Source organism: Myotis nattereri, assembly GCF_964212035.1.
Source record: "Myotis nattereri genome assembly, chromosome: 13".
Lineage (NCBI taxonomy): Eukaryota > Metazoa > Chordata > Mammalia > Chiroptera > Vespertilionidae > Myotis > Myotis nattereri.
Window position 1 is genome coordinate 1,660,389 of NC_138088.1, and position 23,348 is coordinate 1,683,736.

Here is a 23,348-nt window from a genome sequence, read left to right on the forward strand (position 1 = left end):
ATAGTTCTTTAGTTTGGTGCATACACATTTAGGATTGCTATGTCTGCTTGGTATATTGGTCCTTTTATCATTTTATAAGGGTTCCTCTTTGTATCTGTTAAATTGCTCTGAATCCTTTATTTGATATTAATATAGCCACTTTTGCTTTCTTTTGATTTTTATTGCATGGTATATCTTTTTATGTTTGATTTTAAAATACCTAAATTGTTATATATAAGGTGAATTTCATTGACCATGCATGTAATTAGATCATGATTTTTTTCATTCACTCTGCTAATCTGCCTTTTAAAAAATATATATTTTTATTGATTTCAGAGAGAAAGGGAGAAGGAGAGAGAGATAGAAACATCAATGATGAGAGAGAATCATTGATTGGCTGCCTCCTGCATGCTTCCCACTGGGGATCGAACCCACACCCTGGGTACATGCCCCTACTAGGAATTGAACCTCCTGGTTCATAGGTTGACACTCAACCACTGAGCCACACCAGCCAGGCCCAATCTGCCTTTTAATACATTGTATGCGGGAAACGTGTTTACACGTTTTACGTATTTATACGTTCTACCAGTGTAGTAGAGTGCGGGACACATATTAATACATTTTTTATAGACTAGCGGTAGAATGCGGGTAACGTATAAATACGTAAACTAAAGTTATCGTAATTTTACTGAACGTTGCCATTTGTGCAAAAAATTAGCAAAAATGGCCCGCGCCACCTGTTAGTGCGCAATAAAAACTACCCGCAAACAATGTGTTCATTGATGTCTATACATCCTTTATATTTAATGTAGTTATTGATGTTAGGGCTTTGGTCTACCATTTTATTTTTTTTTGTTTCCTTTCTTCTTTGGTTTTTTTTTTTTTCTCTTTTTTTTTTTGCCTTTCTGTATGTTACTTATATCTCTTTTAAAATTGCATTTTGATTTATACTTAGTGTTTTAAGTGTATCTTTTTTATGGAAATGTTATAGTTGGTCTAGGTATAGTGTCAAAGGTTCATAAAGAACAGTAATAACACCAATGAATCCCCAAAATAGTATTAGTAAAAGTTGATAATGCTGCCGAAACCAGTTTGGCTCAGTGGATAGAGCATTGGCCTGCGGACTGAAAGGTCCCAGGTTCGATTCCGGTCAAGGGCATGTACCTGGGTTGCGGGCACATCTCCAATGGGAGATGTGCAGGAGGCAGCTGATCGATGTTTCTCTCTCATCGATGTTTCTAACTCTCTCTCTCCCTTCCTCTCTGTGAAAAATCAATAAAATATATTTTTAAAAAAAAGTTGATAATGCTAACATCAAAAAGACAATTTGCAACCTGGGAGCATTCAAACCAAAACATGGAATGAAGTTCAGAGGTATCCTATATAATAAAAGGTTAATATGCAAATCGACCGAACGGCAAAACATCCAGTTGCTATGACATGCACTGACCACAAGGGGGCAGACACTCAGCAGGAGCTGCCTCTGGTGGTCAGTGCGTTCCCACAGGGGGAGCACCGCTCAGCCAGAAGCCAGGCTCATGGCTGGCGAGCACAGCGGCAGTGGCAGGAGCCTCTCCCGCCTCCACAGCAGCACTAAGGAGCAGTGAGCTGAGCGGTTAGAAGCAGCAAGCTGAGCGCTAAGGAGCAGCGAGCTGAGTGGTAAGGAGCAGCGAGCAGGTGGGCAGTAAGGAGCGAGGGGTCCCGGACTGCAAGAAGGTGCACCGGACCTCTAGTATTGTTATAAAGCAGTTTATATAGTGAGAAAACAGTGGCTGTTTATTCTCCACAGTGATTAGTTATATTAGAATTTTCAGTGGTTACCTCATATCAACCTTGAGAGATAGTTCAAATTTTAGTTATGATTTCCAGAGGTATAGTCAAGAATTGACCCAGGTCTAGCTAATCTTGCAAAATAATCAAAATTAAACTTTGTTTATAACACTAAACTGGTTTTGTCTGCTCAGATAATTTTTTAAAAAAAATATATTTTATTGATTTTTTACAGAGAGGAAGGGAGAGAATAGAGAGTTAGAAACATCAATCAGCTGCCTCCTGCATATCTCCCACTGGGAATGTGCCTGCAACCCAGGTACATGCCCTTGACCGGAATCGAACCTGGGACCTTTCAGTCCGCAGGCCGACGCTCTATCTACTGAGCCAAACCGGTTTTGGCTGCTCAGATAATTTTTAAGGCTTGTCTCCATTTGTTCTGTTTTATTTTATTTTAATAATGTATTTATATTTATGTAGTCTACTAAGTATGGAAACCTTACTTTCCTTTAAGTTCCTTCCTCTCCCCCATATAAGTATTTTAAACATTTCCTATACATTCCTTAAGATCCATGAAAGACAGTGTTAAAGCCAGATGAATGGGGCCGGGCTAAGTCCATGGTGTATGCAAATGTGTGAATTACTAGGCTACCTCTTTCCTAGCAGCACCTTGGAAGGGTGCAGGTTTTACTGGAGACCTTTTTGCTTTTGCTTTTGTCTGTGCCCATTGGCATTTCTGGGTGCTGGCTTCTCCGTCACCTAATCCAGGATACACTAGGCCAAAAGAAAACCCAGGAATTATCTACCATGTTTTTCCTCAGATTTAAAGGTCCCTGACTGGTCTGTCTTCTTAGCATCACCCTTCAGAGTTGTATGTTTGTTCTATATATAATATCCAGGGTTGTCCACTATACTTGGCAGGAGAAAAAGTGTATCTGTTTCATCCCGTGCTGGTACTGCAGTCCCTTTTCTATGAAATTTTAATCACCGTGTGTTGTTTCTACTCTGTGAGTCACTTATCAAGAAGCTATAGTTCACACCAAGAAAAGTAACAAAGCCATTATTCTAAGTGTAGTTATGTGTACTAGAAGAATAATAAAAATATTTATATCAACATAATGAACAGATGGAGAAAAATGCCCTGAGACAAGCATCTGCCAAGAAACATGGGTGTGTATAAACTAGAGTGATGGTTACTGCAAGTAGGACAGGGAAAAGTTTTTGAAAATGGGTTTGAAGTGTAGGGAAGTTGAAGAAGTCATTTTAAGTGGTAGAAATAAAATGAATAACATTCTTTGCTTTTCAGGCATAAAGTCAGATGGCAACTGTTCAGTCAGCTTAATGAATGGGTGCCCATTGGCAGTAGCAGGCAGAGCTGCTTAGTTCACCAAGTTGTCTGTCTCTCCTTTTTATGCTCTGGCCTTTCTCAGAGATCCTGACTTGTTGGTCTTGGGGGAGTGAAGATGGATTGTCATGTTTTTGTTTTTTTTAAAGATTCTTTACTGCTTGCAGTATGTGTCCAGGCCTGATGGATGTTACAGCTTCATCTCTAGATAAACATAGTAACTTATTTTAATTTCATTTAAATTTACACAGTTATTTAGAGCCTGCTGGGGGCTGGGGCTATTGGGCAGAGGAGGGGAACGTTTAGCATAGATATTGTGTTAGGAGGAACAACTAAGTCTAAAGTGGATTGTTTTAAATGTCCTATAAAGAGAGTTATAAAGTGAAAGGATAGCAATGATTCTGGACAAGTGAAAATAGGGACAGATATTTGAGTAACTGAATTATAAGAACTAAAGAAGTTTTTTAGAAGGAGCCGTTCTGCCTTAGTCTTTTCAGGCAGCTCTCACAGAACGCCATGGACTGGCGGCTGATAAATGAGAGTTCTTTCCGGCAGTGCTGGAGGCTGGGCGCCTACGGTCAGTGCACCAGCAGCTCAGTGTCTAGTGAGGCCCACGTCCTGGTTCTTCGACAGGGAGCTCTTGGGGTTTCTTCTATTATAAGAGCATGGATCCCATGTCGGTGGGCTCCGCCCCTATCACCTGATCATTTCCCAAAGGCCTCACCTTCAAACCATCACACTGGGGGAATAGGTTTCAACATGTGAAATTTTAGGAGGCACAAATATTCACTCTACAGCACATCCCAAGCCTGATCTTACCAATGAAGAGCAGAGGCTCTCAGAGGAGCGCTGGCTTTCTCGAGATTGGAGGGTTTAGGGAAGACCCAGGACAGCCCCCGTGCCTGGGCCCAGCGAGCTCTGTTTCTGCAGGCTCCAGAGGGAACCTGTTTCTGTGAGGACTTTGACTGCTGGGTTAGCTTATGTACAAAACCCCTGCCTGCAAGTGCCTCCACCCAGTGTTGTGGGTAGAAGTTGGCCCTGATGAAACTCATCGGGAGGGTTGAGGACTAGTTTTGTCTAAAGCTTTTGAACCAAAACATTTGTGAAACAGCAGAATAGAGTTTTATCAGGTAATATCTATGGAGAGTTGCCGGGGTTCTTGTCCCAGCATCAAGAAGGGTTCAGGAATCTGGAGAAGGCTGTGCGTAGATTAATAAAGAGTCCGGAGATGAAGCATAATTTTGAAAGGCATTTGGGGGTCAGAGGAGCCTAGTTTAAAGGAAACTAGGATCTATTCTAGGATCTAAGGCAGGGGTCCTCAAACTACGGCCCGCGGGCCACATGCAAATATAAATATTGTATTTGTTCCCGTTTTGTATTTTTACTTCAAAATAAGATATGTGCAGTGTGCATAGGAATTTGTTTAGATTTTTTTTTAAACTATAGTCCGGCCCTCCAACTTTCTGAGGGACAGTGAACTGGCCCCCTGTTTAAAAAGTTTGAGGACCCCTGATCTAAGGTCTTAGGTCTAAGGCAGGGATGGGCAAACTTTTTGACTCGAAGGCCACAATGGGTTCTTAAACTGGACCGGAGGGCCGGAACAAAAGCAAGGATGGAGTGTTTGTGTGAACTAATATAAATTCAAAGTAAACATCATTACATAAAAGGGTAAGGTCTTTTTTGTTTTAGTTTTATTCATTTCAAACGGTCTAGCCCCGGGCCATAGTTTGCCCACGGCTGGTCTAAGGTCTAAAGGTCTCTTCATCCCAGGACCCCATGCTTCTTATTGACACAAATTGTCCTGAGGCGAGGCAGAGATATACACTAGTACAGAGTCCATTGTCAGAATGGGGGAATTAGCCTAGGGCTGTTCAGGTGTTTGGTCAGTAGGAGGCAATAACAGGTAGATTAAGATGCCTTTTAGCTATCTAGCAGCCAAGCAATAATCCCTTTTCAGGTTTGGGGAAATGCCTTCAGCCATTCCCAGATTCAGCCCTGCTGTCATGCTGGAATTGGTCTCCACAGAGTGTGCCTGGGGTCATCACCCTGTTAAATATTTTCTAAGCTATTTTCAGAAACATCCATGGTTAATTTATGAAGAAAGTAATAATTTTTAAAAAATGGATGTTTATTTACTAGGATATTTTGAAGGCCATCAATTCTATTTAGTAACTTATAGCTGTTTTTTTTCCTTCATCAACATAGAAAATGGGTCTTTTTTAAAAATAGTGGATCACTTATGTTATAGCGAGCAATGTATGATCGCTCTGAAATTGAAAGTATCTGATTATACTGAACTGAGCCAGGAATGTTACTGATACAGAGGGGCAAAAAAATTGTTATTTGGATCAATGTTCTTGAAATGTGTAAACACCAGTAAACTACGTTAGTAATCTTCTAATAACGTTATTTCTATGACAGATTAATTGGTCTGAAACATTATGCATACTTTCTTTTGCAAATTGAACTGGGTATGATTTATAGGCTCATTTTCCTTGGTGATAATGTTTCAATAGTTTTATTTATTGCTATGCTTCAGTCAGGGAGGAGGCTAGGAAGTGGAAGACATGAGACCCATCTGGGTCTATAGCCAATCGATGGGTCCATGCTGCCTGTCACTCTCAAGCCAATTAAGCAGAGACAGAGTTCAGTCATATATGAGCACTTACTCCAATCATGCCCGCATTCCGGGAGAGCAGCTCTCCCCAGGCTGGCGGTCTGGTTCCTGCAGCAGAGTTGTTCATCTTCCCATGAGGCTTGGCAGCTCCAAATGGGGGCCGGGCTGCACTTCCAGGTGAGCTCCCAGGTCCGGAGTGGGGCTGCCAGCCAGGCTAGAATCAGAACAAAACAGTCACAGTTAACAGAGCATGATTACTATTCCTTACAATTCTAGCTGGTTCCCCAACATTCTGTTTCTGCCCCTATCAGCTCTATTTGTGTGACATTGAACAAATTCTTTTTTGAAGACTCAGTTAAGAAATTTAACTAAATGACATTCAGATGTATTCTACTTTTGACAATCTCTATTAAAATCAGTAAAACTAAGAAACCACGGGTCACTCAGATTAAACAGCATGCGTGTGTAACTGGCCTGCATGTCAAGTTCTTTATGTAGTGACTCTCACGGCATCCTCAATCTTCTTAATGCTGCGTTGGTTCTGCTGTCTTTAGCTAACGGTCTTTATCTGCTAATCCTCTGAAAACCTATGGCTTAAAAAGAAGTACAAATTTTTGTGAGGTAATTTTTTTATTGCCTGATTGATAATTGATGTTTTGTCTGTTTGTTTAACACCTACAGTTTATCTCCCCTTTTAAATGCTTTCATTGCTTGCAAAACTGGGATATGCTACTTTAAAAATAGATATATGAAAATAAATGTAATGTGTGTCAGAAAGAATATTTTTTGTGTGTATTAAATACAAATATTAGAAGAAAATATTTTTTTTCTTAAAATATATGAAAAACGAATCAGTTTGGAATTGTGTGTTTTTTAGTAATTTGAGCTGCCTATATTAAAAAATGAAATCTGTCTTCTCATAAACACTATTGTGTTTGTTTTTTTAAGTATGACTGGTTTCTCTATTTTTCAGTTCCCTTTTTTATTATACCTCCCTGCCCCGTCTCTCTCTACACAGGGTGGGTATTCTGCTCCCTCCTTCTCTCCTTGGCAGGGCTCCTTCCGGGGGACCCCACGGACTGTGCCACCGCACCGCAGACAGAGTGAGTCTGTGTCTCTCACTCCTCCCGCCGTCTTCCTCCTGGTATTTCCCTTCTGCATGCTCTGTCCCTTCCCAGCACCGCCCTCCTGCTCAGTGACCTGCAGGCATGTGCTAAACCAGCACTTCCTGAGCTCTCCTCTCGATTAAGGTCCTTGTCCTCCACTGCATGTAAATAGACTTCTACTTAGAGCCTGCAGAAAGCTATGGACTCCTTTTTATTCTAAAGCTGTTAACACCTATTGCCAGTGGCCCTAATCCTGCCAACCTTCACCTGTCTCTAGTGCATTGTGCTTTTTCATGGCCTGGGTATATGTGAATCAAAATTGCTTTGACCTAGTTATGTTTAAGATGTACACTATCACAACAGTGTGTTCACTTCCAAGCACATGTCTGATGATTCCATGTGGAATTCAATGACTCTGAGTTTTCTGGGGGGAAATTATGCTATTAGCAGTGGTATAATGAACAGATGCATACTGTTTAGGGAACAGACATACCAGACCATTGCACATTTCTTTAAACATTTCCTAATCAAAAGGCTTTGATTACTTTTCAATGTCTTCTAAAAGAAAAATCTTGTAAATCAGTTTTCAAGGGTGGTTTTTAACAATATGTCCTTTTAATTTATCAGCTGCTTACAGTACAAAGGAAATGGCTTTTGAATGTGCATGGTTTACTAACATTTCTAATGTGACTTAAAAAGATTTATTTACATTAAGTATTTCCAAGACATTGTGTATTATTTCACATTATATACTTAAGTATGTCTGGTAAGTTGGTTATATTTTATCTTTTTTGAAAAGTCACCCAAAAAAGCTAATGTTAATGAAAAAGAGATATAAATATTGTCAGTCACTTTCATGCCTTCTCCACAGATTTACCCTAATTTGTGATTCATATCAGTTTTTTCATAAATTATCCTTATCTATGTGATATATTGAAGGGCCAAAAGGGAGCAATTTTAAGCAATTAAAAATGTGATTTATTAAAATAAAAATTTATTTTTTAATTAATCAAAATTATTAGGAATCAACATGAATTTGAGACAGTGTTGAAGTTTATTTTTTGACTGTTTTAAAGATAAATAGAATAGAGAGTTTGTATAGGCTTTTATATCAAGTATTTAGTAGCAAGTGAATTTGTTTAGTGGATGTAGCAAAAAGAGGAATTTTTCTTCCTCCTCTTCCTTTTACATCTCTTACCATCTTTGTAAACCCTCCTTTTTTGCCTCTCGTATCTTCAAGTAAGTTGCTTTCTTTTCTCCTCTATTTAAAGATTTTTTGCTCATAAGGAATTATTCTAACCTGCTAGCGAACTACTCTGAATTTCAAGTGCAGCTACAAGTGAGACTGTATTTTGGGCTTGTAGCCAGTAAACAGCATGGGTGACAGGGTGACCTCAGGTTAACACGTGACTGAATTTACTGAAGGCTGCGTTTAGCCTTGTTCCTTTCTCCCACCATGCTTCTCCCCGTTCTCCTTCCCTCAGTAGCTGCAATGTGGGAGTGAAATTTGAGGTTTAATTATTCTGTATTGAAAATATTTTAGATTTTTTTAAAAAATATGTTTTTCGGAAACATCCATGTCACTAGTTTCTTATTTGTATAGCTTCACAATTTCCTTGTCCCTCCATTTGCAAATGCTTCTCCCTCCTTTCCTATTGGGTGTAGAGTTGTCATTTTCATTTCCAGCTATGAAGGAGCACTGTCGTGCAACACCGCTATCAAAACCTGTCCTTCTAGCTTTCTAGAACAAACCTCCTTTGTAGCTCCAAGTTAGTAAAAGAAAGTGTAGGTTTTCCGAGTGTGGCTGTGTGAGCCACCTAAGGATACGGTACCTGACCACTAGACTTGTTCTTAACTTTCCGAGAGTTGAGCTAGAAATGATCCTTTCGAGGAGAAATAGGCTCTAGCCTAGTACACAGTTTTGAGTTTACCCTGAGAACAGCTGAAACAATTAAACAATAAAATCATTTTTATTTTTTAATGATAAAATATAGAGAAAGAAAAGGGTATGGAATTATGGAAGCAAATCCAATGTTTTTTCAGATATTTCCTTTTCCTACACTAAACATTCAGTGAAATAATACTTGTCTCCACATTTAGTTAATATGGGATTCCTAGTGCTGATTTTTTTTTTTTTTGGATAGTTCCATAAGGGATGATAGATAGTTGAGTGAGTTTGCCTACATTATAATGTTTCATTAATACATTCTTTCTGATGCTCTCTTGAACATCAACTTAAGTGAACTGCCTTTAATTCTAAATGTAGAAGCCAGGTAGGGTTGATTATTAGTCATCAGGCAATCTGTTTTGGCTCTTTTTAATGTAGAGCAACAGTAGACTTTCCCTTGCCAGAGTGGCTCAGTTGGTGGAGTGTTGTCCTGTGCACCGAAAGGTTGCCAGTTTGACTCCTGGTCAGGGCGCATACCTGGGTTACCTGGGTTGCAGTTCAATCCCCAGTCTGGAGGGCAAATGATTGATGTTTCTCTCTCACATCAATGTATTTCTCTTTCTCTCTCTCGCTCCTCCCACCCCTTCTCGATAAGCACGCCCTAGGATGAGACTTCAAAAATAAATAAGCAAATAGTAGACCTTCCAGCATAAAAAGATAGCCTGGTCGCCATATGCAAAGTGAGCAACTCATGTTGACAGGGAGTGTGTAGCTCTAGTCACTCCAGGAAGCTGCCCTGGCCAGGGATGCCCTTGGCCGAACTTAAGAATAATTCTGGAAAAATGGAGATAAAAGGGAAGCCCTAGTCTTCGAGTATTTTTTTTCTTTCTCGAGACATTTTGACTTATATTTCTTTTCTCCAGTGTGTCACTAGTCTCAAAGTGAGGATGTTTGACCTCCAGTCTCCAATGAGAGCTTCCTCTGGGCCAGCAGAAAGCATCTCCCTGTGGGGTCCTCCTGTCTCCTTAAGCACCTCGACTTTTGTCCAGATCGACTTGGCTGGCATTGGCCCAGCTGCTCTAATTTCCAGCTGTCTGAAATCAGAAACAACAGCTAACCTACCGCACAGTGGTAGTTAACAAAAATCATTCCTTTTGGCAAGTAAAAAGCCTTAGTGGTAATATCAAATAGCTTTTCTTGCTAGAGTATATGCTTTTAGGAATACATAACTTATTCAAAAAATTTATTTTGAAATAACACCAACTTTTTAACATGCCTAATATGACTTCTGAAGTTTTCTGTTTAACACCTTGCTTGAATGAATTTAGAAATCTTATCTACTTGTAGCTTATATGTGCAATAACTAAGATGGGAAGAAAAAAAATGTTTTGAAATACCAAAAATCACATACATCATGTTTATGTCTTAATAGCCCAGCAGATTTTTGTAATGCTGCCTGATTTCTAAATTTATATTATAATAATAACTAACTGTATTCACCAGAACACCATGGACAATGGTGATTATGTTGTCTAATGTCCTCCTCCTTCCCTTATAACCTGCAGGCAGGGCTCACTCCCTTTTTGAAAAGCAGCACTTCATTACAGCCCAGTGTGTATTCCCTGAGTGGAACTGTGCAGGCAACACTCCGCACATGTGCATACAGGTACCATTCAGATAAAATATTCTCCAAGTGGTACTTTCTCTCAGGACATCTACACTCATACTTTCTTCTCAACTTTTGTTTTGTTTTTTCTCACATAGTGTCATTATGTGAACATTTCTTACATAGTTAATATTTCTTGAAAACATTTTAATGGCTTCATGACATTATATTATCATGTGGATATACTCTAATTTATTTAATAGTTTCCTGTTGTTGGGCATTGGTATTGTCTCCATTTTTCCCTATTAATAGAGATACTATTGCAATGCAGGCCATTCTTGCATGTAAATCAGTGTCAGCATCTCTGTACTTCAGTAGGTTTCTAGAGGACGTTCATTAAAGGCTCGCCTTTCTAGAGACACGGGTGTGTTGTTTAAGGTGGGCGTTACCATGGCTCAGTCAGAGTGGCTTCACCACGTGACTAGCTTCACATCTGAGAAGTGCATCCGTTTTCATGCTTTCGTGAGAAGTTAGCTTTAGGGGTGACTTTTCATAAAAATAAAATATTTTCCAGTGAAATGGAATCTAGGGTATCTCAGTAAAAACGGAACAATTGCATTTTACAGTAAGCTACTTCTTTGAAGTACAGTTACTGTAGAATATCGTTCTTTGTTCATTTTTGTAGCTAATTCAAATGCTGCTTAGTATTGGTTAATTGACTAGAAATGTGCATAAAATTCATGTTCCAGGAGGCTGTCCTCTAAGCTTAGGCATGAGTTCGTTTCTGTCTCGACACCTTGCAATCATGAGAAACACAGCGGCTGCCGTTCTCTGTGCGCGCCTGGTAACAGCTGCCCTGCAGACCGTGGGGCGCGCGCTGTGCGTGCTGTGCTGGTGCCTGCGCATCCCGCTCTGGGTAAACGGACCGTGCATATTGGTCAGACCAGGGAACTGTGCTATTTTCTCAACTACTTTGCATTCCAAAACTAGATACGGATGGTCTTGTGTCTCAGAGATATGAAAATTAAGCATCTTATACTGATTGTGCCTGTGTAGTAAATGCTTACTTAAGTCACTATTATTCACTGATAGTTTTTTTTTGGGGGGGGGGATTTTTTTTTAATTTTTAACTTTTTATTGAATTTATTGGAATAATACTGGTTAACAAAATTATACAGTTTCAGGTGCACAGTTCTACATATCATCTGTACACTGAAGCAGTTAACTGATCAACTTGGAAGAGCCAATGAATTTATTTTAGAATTTATTTGCTTATAATTTATGTTTATAAATCAGGTATCTCTTCTAAGCTCTCTGATAGTCGAGGCACCATTCTGAGCTATAAGGAAACAAGAGCATTCCTGGTTTCCAAGAAGCCTGGAGGCTGTGAGTGGGTTGTGTGGATTCTAGAGTGGAATTCATTTACTCTGCAGTGGTCTCCCTCATCTTCAGGGGATACATTTAGAAACCTCCAGTGGACGCCGGAAACCGTAGATAGTGCCGAACCCTTATGTATACACTATTTTCCTTCCTATATACACACACCTTTTCAACTTAAAGAGGTTGCACTCTATGGTTCTCTTTGGCGTATTCGAATTGCCAGCATCACTATCTTGTGCTTTGGGGTATTATTAAATAAAGTGAGGGTGACTCGAGCATGAGCTCTGTGGGGCTGTGCACATGGGTCGAAACAGCAGGGCTCCTCAGTTACTATGGCAGGTGGCACACACAGCGTGGATGTGTGTGGACCTAGGGTGGTTTACATCCCGTGGGTCTCCAGAGTGAGATTTCATCAGACCACTCGGAACAGCACACAGCTAAAAACGTATGAATTGTTTATTCCTGGAATTTTCCATTTAATGTTTTCGGACCATGGCTGATCACAGGTACCTGAACCTGTAAACAAGGTGGGACTATAGTTAGACCAGGGACTCGGTTGTGTCTCCATCTCTGCAGTGATGTGTGGCGCCTCACTTACCGTTTAGGACATTATATTGAAGACATACACGAAGGTCAGGTTATGCTTTTCTCAGTCTAATGTAGCAGCAGTCATAAAAGTAAACCAACAAATATTGAGTTGTGTTCAGTTTATAATGTGGAAGACTGAAATTATTAAAAATAATTTCTATTTTCTTTGTAAGGGATTACATGTAGCTAAACCTTTTTAGATCTTTGAAGTATGAATATTAAATTGTGTCAGAATTCTTTTGAAAATTTATTTGGAAATATTCTCCAAGTGATTCCTTTTAAATATGAGAACTTTTATAGACACTGTTATGTGGATATGAATATTTATTTGTGTTAACTTGCAAGAAAATATAACACTTGAGCAAGAAAGTATAAATAAATCTATTAAAATGTTTTCATTTCATACAAACACGTTAAGGATGCCTAGAAAAAAACAAAGGCAGGGCAGGTACTGTTGGCTGCTACCCAGCCCTGGCAGCTCCTCGGGTGTACGTGCTCTCTGACACCATTGTCCTGTCTCTTTCTTGTCTCTGCTCTCCCATTACGCCTTTGGCAAGGAGTTGAGAAGTTAGTCCATTACTTCTCTGACAAAGCGTGGTACAGTACAATTTCAGATTCTCCTACCACCGTCCTCATTGTCATTCGTGTGTGTTTGTTTTCCCCCCAGTTTGCATGATGCATGTCAGAGCCTGCATGAAATTATAGGCATGTTACAGATGGCACCATTGCCATCTTTAAACCTTTAAAATGTATTTAATATTAATAATAAACGTGTATGTACCAAGAAAAGAATGTTAAGCAATTCCTGTTTTCTGTTATAACATTATGACACTTGAGAACATTTCCTGCTTTCTGCCTTGCAGACTTAGACATCTTTTTACTCTTATCAGGACTTGATGTGTCTAGCTGCCATTTTATTATTATTGGTGACTTTAGAATGTTTACGGAAACTAGTATGAGTATTGTTTCTTACAGTAATGCTAACAATCTTGGAACTAGTATTTAACGGTGAAGGTGAAGTTCTTCTTAGTGATGAGTGCGAATTTACCTTTCCTTGTGTTCAGCGTATTTTTCAAGTGGCTCACTTGGAACCACTTTTCCCCAGAAATCTGCTCCGCAGTGTGGCTCGAGTTTGAGAGTTATCCTGTCTAGTATATATAGATCAGCTAAGGAAGAAATAGGGCATTAGTCAACACCTGAATGTTGGTATTGAATATGCCCACTGAGTTTTTTAAATAATCATCTGGCTATGTTGCATATTCTAAAAGTCTGTGAACTCATTGGAATTACCCAAGTAGCACAAATAATAAAGTTTTAGCACTGCATTTTAAATTCTCTGTGGTACAAATACTGGTTTTGCCATTTGGTAAAGTGTGTGAATTTGGACATGTTACTTAAGTTTATTTAACTTCAGTTTACTTATTTACCAAAAGAAAACATGACCTTTCACCTAGGGCAGCGGTTCTCAACCTGTCGGTCGCGATCCCTTTGGGGGTCGAACGACCCTTTCACAGGGGTCGCCTTAGACTATCGGAAAACACATATATAATTACATATTGTTTTTGTGATTAATCACTATGCTTTAATTATGTTCAATTTGTAACAATGAAAATACATCCTGCATATCAGATATTTACATTACGATTCATAACAGCAGCAAAATTACAGTTATGAAGTAGCAACGAAAATAATTTTATGGTTGGGGGGTCACCACAACATGAGGAGCTGTATTAAAGGGTCGCGGCATAAGGAAGGTTGAGAACCACTGACCTAGGGTCTAGTGATAATGAGAGACCAGATACAAAATGAGAGTCTGGCTGTCTAGCCTCGGAAAGAAGGAAGCCCTGTTCTCAGCCCACAGCATATTATTCCTCAGGTGTTTGTGAATGTCACCATTACTGCTTACAATTACTTGATGTGGTGTAGATATTGTTATCATCCTAATTTTATAAATCATGAAATTCCATCTCAGAGGAGTAAGATAATTCACTCATCTCACACATAGTAAGTGATAGACTCAGGATTCAAATCCAGATCCGTCTGACTGTAAGAGCTAACTCAGTGATTCCCTGTGTGTTGTGCTGGCTCTTAACCATATGTAGACTTTTTCTAAATGGGAAAGTGTCTTGCACGTGCTAACTCTGGTGCATCTCCAGAGAGGAGCCTTGACTCCATGTCATATCACATATAACTGCTGTGGACTTAAAACATTTAGGTGTGACTGGCATTATTGAAACCTCTTACTCAGTAGCAACTAATTTATTACTATACTGCTATAGAACTTGCCTTTTTTTTTTTTTTTCAAGACCCAGTTACAAAAAGACCATGGCTTAAATTCATCATTTTCACACCTAAATCGTAAATGACATTTATTGAGCATATTTGATGTGCTAGGAGATCTTATGATAAGTATTTTACATGAATATTATGAAATGTATTTAATTATTAGAAATAGAAATAGCTGAATGCTTGGTTAAGACAATTTTCACAACTCATTTTATCCACAAATATGTAGTCTCCAAGTAAAACATATTTGTGGCTTGGCTGGTGGGCCATTATGAGAAGTGCTGTGTTCAAGTTCAAAGATAATCTTTACTGCTGTCCTTCTAAACATGAACCACTAAGCTAATCCTAAACTTACTTAAGGTAAACATTTTTATAATTATTTTTTTCATCAGTGTTGTTTTTTTTAAGCTTGTTTTTATTTGATTATTAGTGCTGCATCATTGACCTAATAGGGAAGTATCATTTTGATAATTTATTATCAAAGAAGTAATTCTTATATATAACACTCACTAATAAGTTATTATTTTTTCTAGAAAATATATATGTGCATACATCTATATATGTGTGTGTGTGTGTGTATATATATACACCACACACACACACACACACACACACACACACACACACTGGGGTGGGCAAAAGTAGGTTTACAGTTTTATAGACAAAAAGGCATGCAGGTTATGATTATTAACTACATTTCATGTACTCACAACTGTGAACCTACTTTTGCCCACTGCTGTATAGAGTGTATATTTCCTACTAGAGGCCCAGTGCATGACATTCATGCACTGGGAAGGGAGGGGATCCCTCAGCCCAGCCTGCACCCTCTCACAGTTCGGGACCTCTCGCGGGATGTCTGCAGCAGGCCTAAGCCGGCAGTTAGAGATCCCCCGAGGGGTCCTTAATGCTGCTGCCACCACCTGGTGGTCAGTGCGCATCATAGCGACCAGTCATTCCACCCTTCGGTCGAGTTGCATATTAGAGTTTTACTATATAGGATTATGTGCCAAATACTAGGGATACTAACTACAACAACAAAAAATGAATAAAGCTGGAGCATGCCTGTAGAAGCTCCTAGTCTCTAGTTATCTCTGTAAACATACCAAAATAAACATTTAAAGATGGTCACTGAGGATGCCTAGCAATCCCTTGCACAATTAATTACCCAGTAGTACTTGTTGCTAGCACTCTTGACCTTGACACTTGTAAGCATTGCTTCTGAGAATTCTCAGAATAGTGTGCTGAAGTGCATGTTTAAGTAAAGTAAGACTGAACGTTACTGGGTCCAGTTAGAAGCACTTGGCTCTGTAAGTCTAGGGTGGATCCACATTTTAAAGCTTCAGTCACCAAGGACCGAATAATGAAGTTCTACTTGTTTGTGACTCTGGGCGTTTCCTGATGGCCCCCTGTAGTGGGGTTCCTTTTGCCTGGAATCCTGTGGGCTGAGGCTGAAATGGTGGGCAGCTTCCCCCTGAGGCTTTTGTTCTTGTGCAGGGCAGCAGCATTCGTCTTGCATCTCCAAAGCCAGAAACCTGCGACTCAGCTTAAATTCCTCCTGAGCAGCCTCTTACCTGTTCCACCTTCAAAATCTCTTCCAATCCTTTCCAGTGTTTCTGTCACTGTCCTAATGTTAGACCCTAACCATTCACCCCGGCTGCTGGCAACAAACCTGCTGCCTACCTGGCTGCACTGCTTACAGTCTCATCGCCTCCCCTACATTCCTCATGGATTCCACCAGTGACATTGTAAAATGCACATCGGATCTTAATGATTCTGCTGCTCACAGTTCATCATCTCTCATCACCTGCTGCACAGGTCAGACCTGCTTAGCCTGACCTGAGTTCCTTTATGAGCTGACCCTCGCCTATACTTTTCACCAGACGGTGCTCTTCAAATTCAGTCTGATGGTTTGAAGTTACTAGAACACCCCATGTTCTTCGTTTGCCTCTGTGCCCTGCACTGGTCCTCCACACACTGGGCCCTCTTCCCTCTGTGTCTACTTGGCAAACTCCTACTCATCTTAACACTCAGATGTTTGCGATTCTTGGATGCCCTCTGTGACTCTCTCCTCAGGCATGTGTTTTGTTTTTGTCCCATGTTGTGCTGGAGGCATGGTCTCATCATTTGTTTAGCCATCTCCCTCCTGAGGCCTCTCAACCACAGGAATAGCACTGTGCTCAGCTCCATCGTCTTTTCCTACACCTAACAGTGCACGACACATCATTGACATTTAAAAAATGGATGAATGGTCTTTAATATTCCTTCCTGTTGGTCTTCTTATTCATGAAAATATGGATATTTCTTTTTATATTTAAATTTATTCTAAAGTTGTCTGAGAGCATAGAAGCAGTAGTGAGAGTGGGCAAGGTGAATTGTTAACATTTTGCCTTTATATTGATAGATTTGAGGGGTTCGAATTTGGGGAGGTGGTACTGAAAGCAGCAATCTATCAGGACACATCTCTCCTTTGCTTGCTAGATGCTAAGGGGCAGCGTGTTCAGCAGCCCAGTCCTGGGTGGGAACCAGCTCTCCACAACCTCCCACACATCAGGCGCAGGTCGTTTCCTCGGTCCTTGGTATAGTCATACCTTGATCTTGTTCTAGAGACTTTTTTAATTAATTTTTATTTTTAAATTACCATTGACATACAGTATTATGTTAGTTTCAGGTGCACAACTCAATTATTAGACATTTATATAACTTACAGAGTGATCACCCTGATCAATCTAGTACCCACCTGACACCATACACAGTTACTAAAATATTATTGACTGTATTCCCTATGCTGCACTTTAGATCCTCACTAGAGGCCCCGTGCATGAAAACTCATGCACTGGAGGGGGGTCCCTCAGCCTGGCCTGCCCCCTCTCACACCCCGGGAGCCCTCAGGGGTGGGAGGCAACCCAGAGATCAGGGGAAGGCGCAACCCCATCATACCTCTGCTGTTGCCACTGCCAGCAGCGCAAGCCTCAGGCGGCCCTGGGCAGCTGGGGGGCTGAGGGGACTGGGCGCCACCATCTTTGAGGGCGTGGCAGTCAACTAGCATATTCCCTCCTTATTGGCTGTGGGTGCCGCCATCTTTGAGGGCGGGGCAGTCAATTAGCATATTCCCTCCTTATTGGCTGTGGGTGCCGCCATCTTTGAGGGCGGGGCAGTCAATTAGCATATTCCCTCCTTATTGGCTGTGGGTGCCGCCATCTTTGAGGGCGTGGCAGTCAATTAGCATATTCCCTCCTTATTGGCTGTGGGTGCCGCCATCTTTGAGGGCGGGGCAGTCAGCATATTCCCTCCTTATTGGCTGTGGGAGCCACCATCTTTGTGACAGAGTGAGGGCCAATTAGCATATTCCCTCCTTATTAGATTAGATAACTGTCATATAGCTACAAATTTGTAGTTCTTAATTCCTTCACCTTTTTCTCTCATCCCCCAGCACCCCCTCTCCCCCATCTGGCAACTAGCAAAATGTAAGAAATGTTTTTCTTTACAGAGTAGAATTATTTTCCAAACTAGTTTTCAATTAAACAATAAAGCAATACATTTATTTTAGGACTAGAGGCCCGGTGCACAAAAATTTGTGAACTCGGGGGGGGAGGGGGGGGTCCCTCAGCCTGGCCTGTGCCCTCTCGCAGTCTGGGACCCCTCGGGAGATAACGACCTGCTGGCTTAGGCCTGATCCCAGGTGGCAGAGGGCAGGCCCAATCCCTAGGTGCAGCCCCTGGTCGGGCTCAGAGCAGGGCTGATTGGGGAGTTGGGGCGCTGCCCTCTGTCATGCACAGAGCAGGGCGGATTGGGAGGTTGCGATGCCACCCTCAGTCATGCTCAGGGTAGGGCCGATTGGGGGGTTGGGGCACCGCCCCGTCACACTCAAGGCAGGGTCAATGGGGAGGTTGCGGCGCAACCCCGTCACGCACAGAGCAGGGCCAATCCGGGGGTTGGGGCGCTGCCCCCTGTCACGCACACAGCAGGGCCCATCAGGGGGGTTGGGGCTCCGTACACTGTCATGCACAGAGCAGGGCCCATCAGGGGGTTGAGGAGCTCCCCCCTGTCACTCACAGAGTAGGGCCGATAGGGGAGTTGGGGCACTGTCCCCTGTCACACACAGAGTAGGGCGGATCAGCGGGTTAGGGCGTCGCCCTCTATCACCCACAGAGCAGGGCCAATCGGGGTCGGGGCGCTGCCACTGTCAAACTCAGGGCAGGGCCAATGGGGAGGTTATGGCTCTACCCCGTCACACACAGAGCAGGGCCCATGGGGAGGGGGGGGTGTTAGGGTGCCGCACCCTGTCACACACAGAGCCACAGGCCAATCAGGGGGTTTGGGTGCTGCCCCCTGTCACTCTTATCCCAGTGCCGGGAGGCCTCACGGCTCTGCTGATCCCGGTGCTGGGAGGCATATTACCCTTTTACTATATAGAATAGAGGCCTGGTGCACGGGTGGGTGCCGGCTGGTTTGCCCTGAAGGGTGTCCTGGATCAGGGTGGGGGTCCCTACTGGGGTGCCTGGCCAACCTGGGTGAGGGGATGATGGCTGTTTGCAGCTGGTCATACACCCTTCAGTGTGGGGGTCCCCACTGGGGTGCCTGGCCAGCCTGGGTGAGGGGATGATGGCTGTTTGCAGCTGGTCACACACCCTTCAGGGTGGGGATCTCCACTGGGGTGCCTGGCCAGTCTGGGTGAGGGGCTGAGGGCTGTTTTCAGGCTGGGGGTGACTGAAGCTCCCAACCGCTCCTTTTTTTTTTATTCTGGGCCAGCTTTAGCTTGAGGCTTGGCTCCAGCTCTTAAGCCTCAGCTGCTGAAAGTAGGTTTCTGGCCTTTGCTTACAATGTTGCGATCCTGCTGGCTGAAGTCCAGCGGTATTTGTTACAATGTTTGAAACTGCCGGCTCAGAGGCCTGCAGCCGCAGGCGGGGAATGTTGGTTTCCTCCATCACTGAGGCAAGCAAGCCTCATGTTAGTTTCAAGCTGCCTGGGTGCCGGCGCCATCTTGGCTGTCAGTTAATTTGCATATCTCGCTGATTAGCCAATGGGAAGGGTAGCGGTCATACGCCAATTACCATGTTTCTCTTTTATTAGTGTAGATAGGGAAATTATATCCTACCACTTTTAGTAAAAACAGAAAATCTCATTATTCATTATTCAGAAACCACTGATCTATTTAATGTAGCCAAGTGATAGTTTAGACTTTTTAAAGGTAATTGTTCAATCTTAAATCCTCTCAGTTAAAAGACTTAAAATTTTATTTTTAAAAAACTTTTTTCAAATTCTTTCATATTTGATGTGGAGCTTCATTGCATTTAATATAAGCAGACATCGTTCTCGCTGCTGTATTTCCGTTTAGTTCTCTGGTAAGTACTAGTCAGTTGGAGAACACGAGTAATCAGAACAGTGCACATGGATAATCTATCTACAGTTCACGCTGCCCCTCTTCTGGAGAGTTGGTTTTCTTAGTCAATGTATTACTTCACCTTAATTAGGGAAATCATGCCTTTTTATGCTTTTAGCACATATTTATCTTTTTTTCTTACTGGCAGTAGACATATTATGATGAAGGCATCATTTTTTAAATTGTTACTGATATTTTCAAAGGTCTTAGTTGCTTTAAGATGTTTAACTTGAAACTATAGTTTTTAGGGTGAAAGGGGAAGGAAGACGAAGTCATTCAGTTGCTTTTTTCCTTTTGGTATATTTTCGTTTGCCTGACATGGTCCTGCTCTCCACTTGTACGCATTTTTCTAGAGTCTGTGACCACATTGGCATGGTCATTTTCTCAAGGAAACCCCAAGGAGAGTCTTTTGAATTAGTTACATGGTGATTTTAGTACCTTCATTCTTCTTTTTTTTAGAACCTTCATTCTTGAAGGACAGTTTATTCATCTCTGTGGTGATTGATTGTGAAAATACCCGCTGACTTTAAAGTCTAGGATATTTCACTGAAAGTAAAAACTGAGATAGCTTATTTATTTTAAACATTCTCAAGTAAGAGAGTTTAATATAATATATTCATATAGATTAATTTTGAATAGTCATTGTCTTGATTTTATTATTTTTTAAATAGCAAATCAGCCCTTTGCCATCATGGCCTCTACCCACCCTGAGTCAGTGAGCTTGTTCCCAGCCCCTGGTAACCCGCCATCACCTAATCCCCGGTGGCTGACCCTACGCCTTCACTCAGTGCTGGTGCAGGAGGTGGGAAAGCAGCAGGACAGGTGATGCAGCATGCCATCAACAGGTTCGCCCCTTCTGTGGAGAAGTTAGAAATACTGTGTAGGTTTGTTTAGGGATTAGCATAGTTTTAAAAAGTTATTTTATTAGTAAAAAATGGTCCTTGAATTTCATGTTTCAAAGCCCCATGCCAGACTTTTTGATACTTTGAGCCCACATTGTTTAATAGAAAGAGGCTGTGTGTGTGTTTATACATTTGTAGCAACCGCCTTGTATCAGGACAGGAAAAATAGGCTCTGCCCCATGTAAACTACTCTTTGGGCCATCGAAAGAAAACTTTAAGATTCGTATTTCTTTGCGAATGCACAGAAGTAACGGAAGTAGCACATTTCCTCTGATTGTATAGAATCTTAACCACAGTGAGCTCCAGGAAAAGTGTGTGCCAGGCATGTGGGCCTCTTGAGAACTCTGCTATTGTAGGCTTCTGAGCTTTAGTTCAAGGTACAGGCAATTTCAAATTTGCTTAATCTCAGCCATCATTCCAAAGGCTGATCATTTTTAATTTTGTTGAGTGGGTGTTCACTCATGGGGACGGCAAACCTGCTTTCTGTGTGCCGGCCATAGCAGAATTGCAGCTGATCCCTCAGATGGCATTGAGACAGACAAATAGGGGTAAACATATGTTATTCTGAAACATCTCAGCAAGAACATTAAAGGTGGGTTAGCATTAGCTGAGTGCATTGACCTATTTTTTTGTTTAAATACAATTTCATATCTACTGAACATACAATCTTAATTCTAAACCTTATTTGCTGGTAATTTTAATTCTCCATAGAGTAGTGCACCTTGACACTTTTAAAGGAATTCTTCCGCTCGTCAAGTGTGATAAAGTGGTGTAACGCTTTCCTTTTCAAAAAAATCTTAAAAATTGGTAATATTCTGAAGATCACAGTTACTATCTGGATGCTTTATGGAGATTAAAACAAAGTGCCATGCAAGTCCTCTGTCAAACTCTTATATATAAAGTTGTAAATATGTAATGAATCAATTGAGGCAGGAATCTTTTTTCAACAATAAATCAGTACTTTTAAGATTTTTCTTTCCTCCTGTTTGATTTTGAATCTTGTTTAGTGTTTACTGCCTGTATCATTTTTGTTTGCATTATCATTCGTTAGTGTGTCTCATGAATTTAGTTGAATGTTGCAATTTATTTTTTAATTTAAAAGAATCTCACATACTTCTTACATTAAAACGTAGTAAGTACCAATACAGCTGAATTGGAACTTATGTTAATTCTAGGAGGCATTTCTAAAATGAGTTGTTGCTAATGTTGTTTTTAATTTTAATAGCCTCAAGTACTACAGCCTTCCAGCAGCCTTGCCAGACCCACAGACCACGCCCAGGGAAAACTAACAAAATGGCAGCACAGCGAGGACCACAGTGAGCTCGCGGGCCAGGACGCCCATCCAGGGGCCGCATGCCGGGATGACAGCTTTGCACATGACTCGCAGCAAGAAGGCAGCGGTAGCCTGGAAGGCCGGCCTTTCTCCTCAAGCCCACAGCTCACTGAGGAGGTGGCTAAGAGTGCGCCTTCGGCAGCAGGCTGGGACATGAAGGTGGATGCTCCAGAGCCTTATCATTTGGCAAATAATCCAATGAATGACATGCAGGTGGTACCCACTTCTTCTCAAACACTTACCCAATCGAGTTCAGGAGACCAGGCTAAGAGAGTTGGAAGAAACCAGTCTTTACCAGAGGACGACACGTCTCAGCCCAAATCCTTGCAGCTTTTGAAGCCATCCATCTTGAATTCTTTGGTACCTCCTTCAGTTTCTGAATCATCTCCAAGTAGGACTCCCACCTGTAAGAATTCACCAGTAATGGCACCATGTAATTCAGCAAAAATTCAGCTAACATCTAGTCAAACAAATCTTGCAAATAATCTAAATCCACGAGCATCTAAGCTCCGCCCTCCTTCTGGCTCTTTCAAACAAAAACAAATAATCAACCCCCGACCAGAGCCTCAAAACTTCCAGGCCAAGACAAGCATCCCAAGGCCATTAACAAAGAGAAAAGAGATCATGCAGAACCCAAATGGCAATTTGAATTCTGGGGATGGTTTGTCGTCTAATCGGTATTCTCGTCTTCCTAAACCAAAGATACACTAAGTACATAGTCATCACCTGCCAATTTGTCTTTTTTTTAAAAATCTGTAATAGCTTTACATGCAGTTTGCTGCCATGGTGGAGGTTCCATTAAAAGCTTGCGAATCTTAAAACATTAAAATGTGGAAGCTTCTACTCGTTTGGGCTCTTCCATTTATATCCTGGTCGAAGCACATAGCAGTGAAGTGTATTTGTCTCAGGTGAACATGAGCGTTTGCTTTCCCATCTCAGAGGCCCACAGAGGCTCTCACTCTGTGACCACTGCTCGCACACCAGAAAAGGCCCAGTCCGCCACGTAGCAGGCAAGACATGCGCCTTCGTGCCCCTCGTCCTCTTACAGTCTGGACTGATTGTGGTCAGAGCCTCACTCTTTTTCACTTGCCCTCTTGTGACCATGGTTCTTCTTTTAAGTAAAGATTTGGTGGTAGTGGGAGGCGGTAGGTAGTCTGTAAGCAGGGTT

At 41.6% G+C, this 23,348-nt stretch overlaps 1 protein-coding gene across 3 annotated transcripts in view; it reads left to right on the forward strand.

The window, feature by feature from the left end:
* Window positions 1–23,021, forward strand: part of CCSER2 (coiled-coil serine rich protein 2) — a 218,514-nt gene extending 195,493 nt beyond the window's left edge. For 2 of the 3 annotated variants that reach the window (XM_081105439.1, XM_081105438.1), the window contains exon 11: window positions 22,073–23,021. In XM_081105439.1, the coding sequence (XP_080961565.1) occupies window positions 22,073–22,891 (819 nt within the window). In that variant the 3' untranslated portion in view covers window positions 22,892–23,021. Of the gene's footprint in view, window positions 1–6,729; window positions 6,815–12,836; window positions 12,877–22,072 lie in introns of all 3 variants that reach the window. The other variant, XM_081105440.1, reaches the window with a different exon arrangement.
* The last annotated feature ends 327 nt before the right edge of the window (window positions 23,022–23,348 follow it).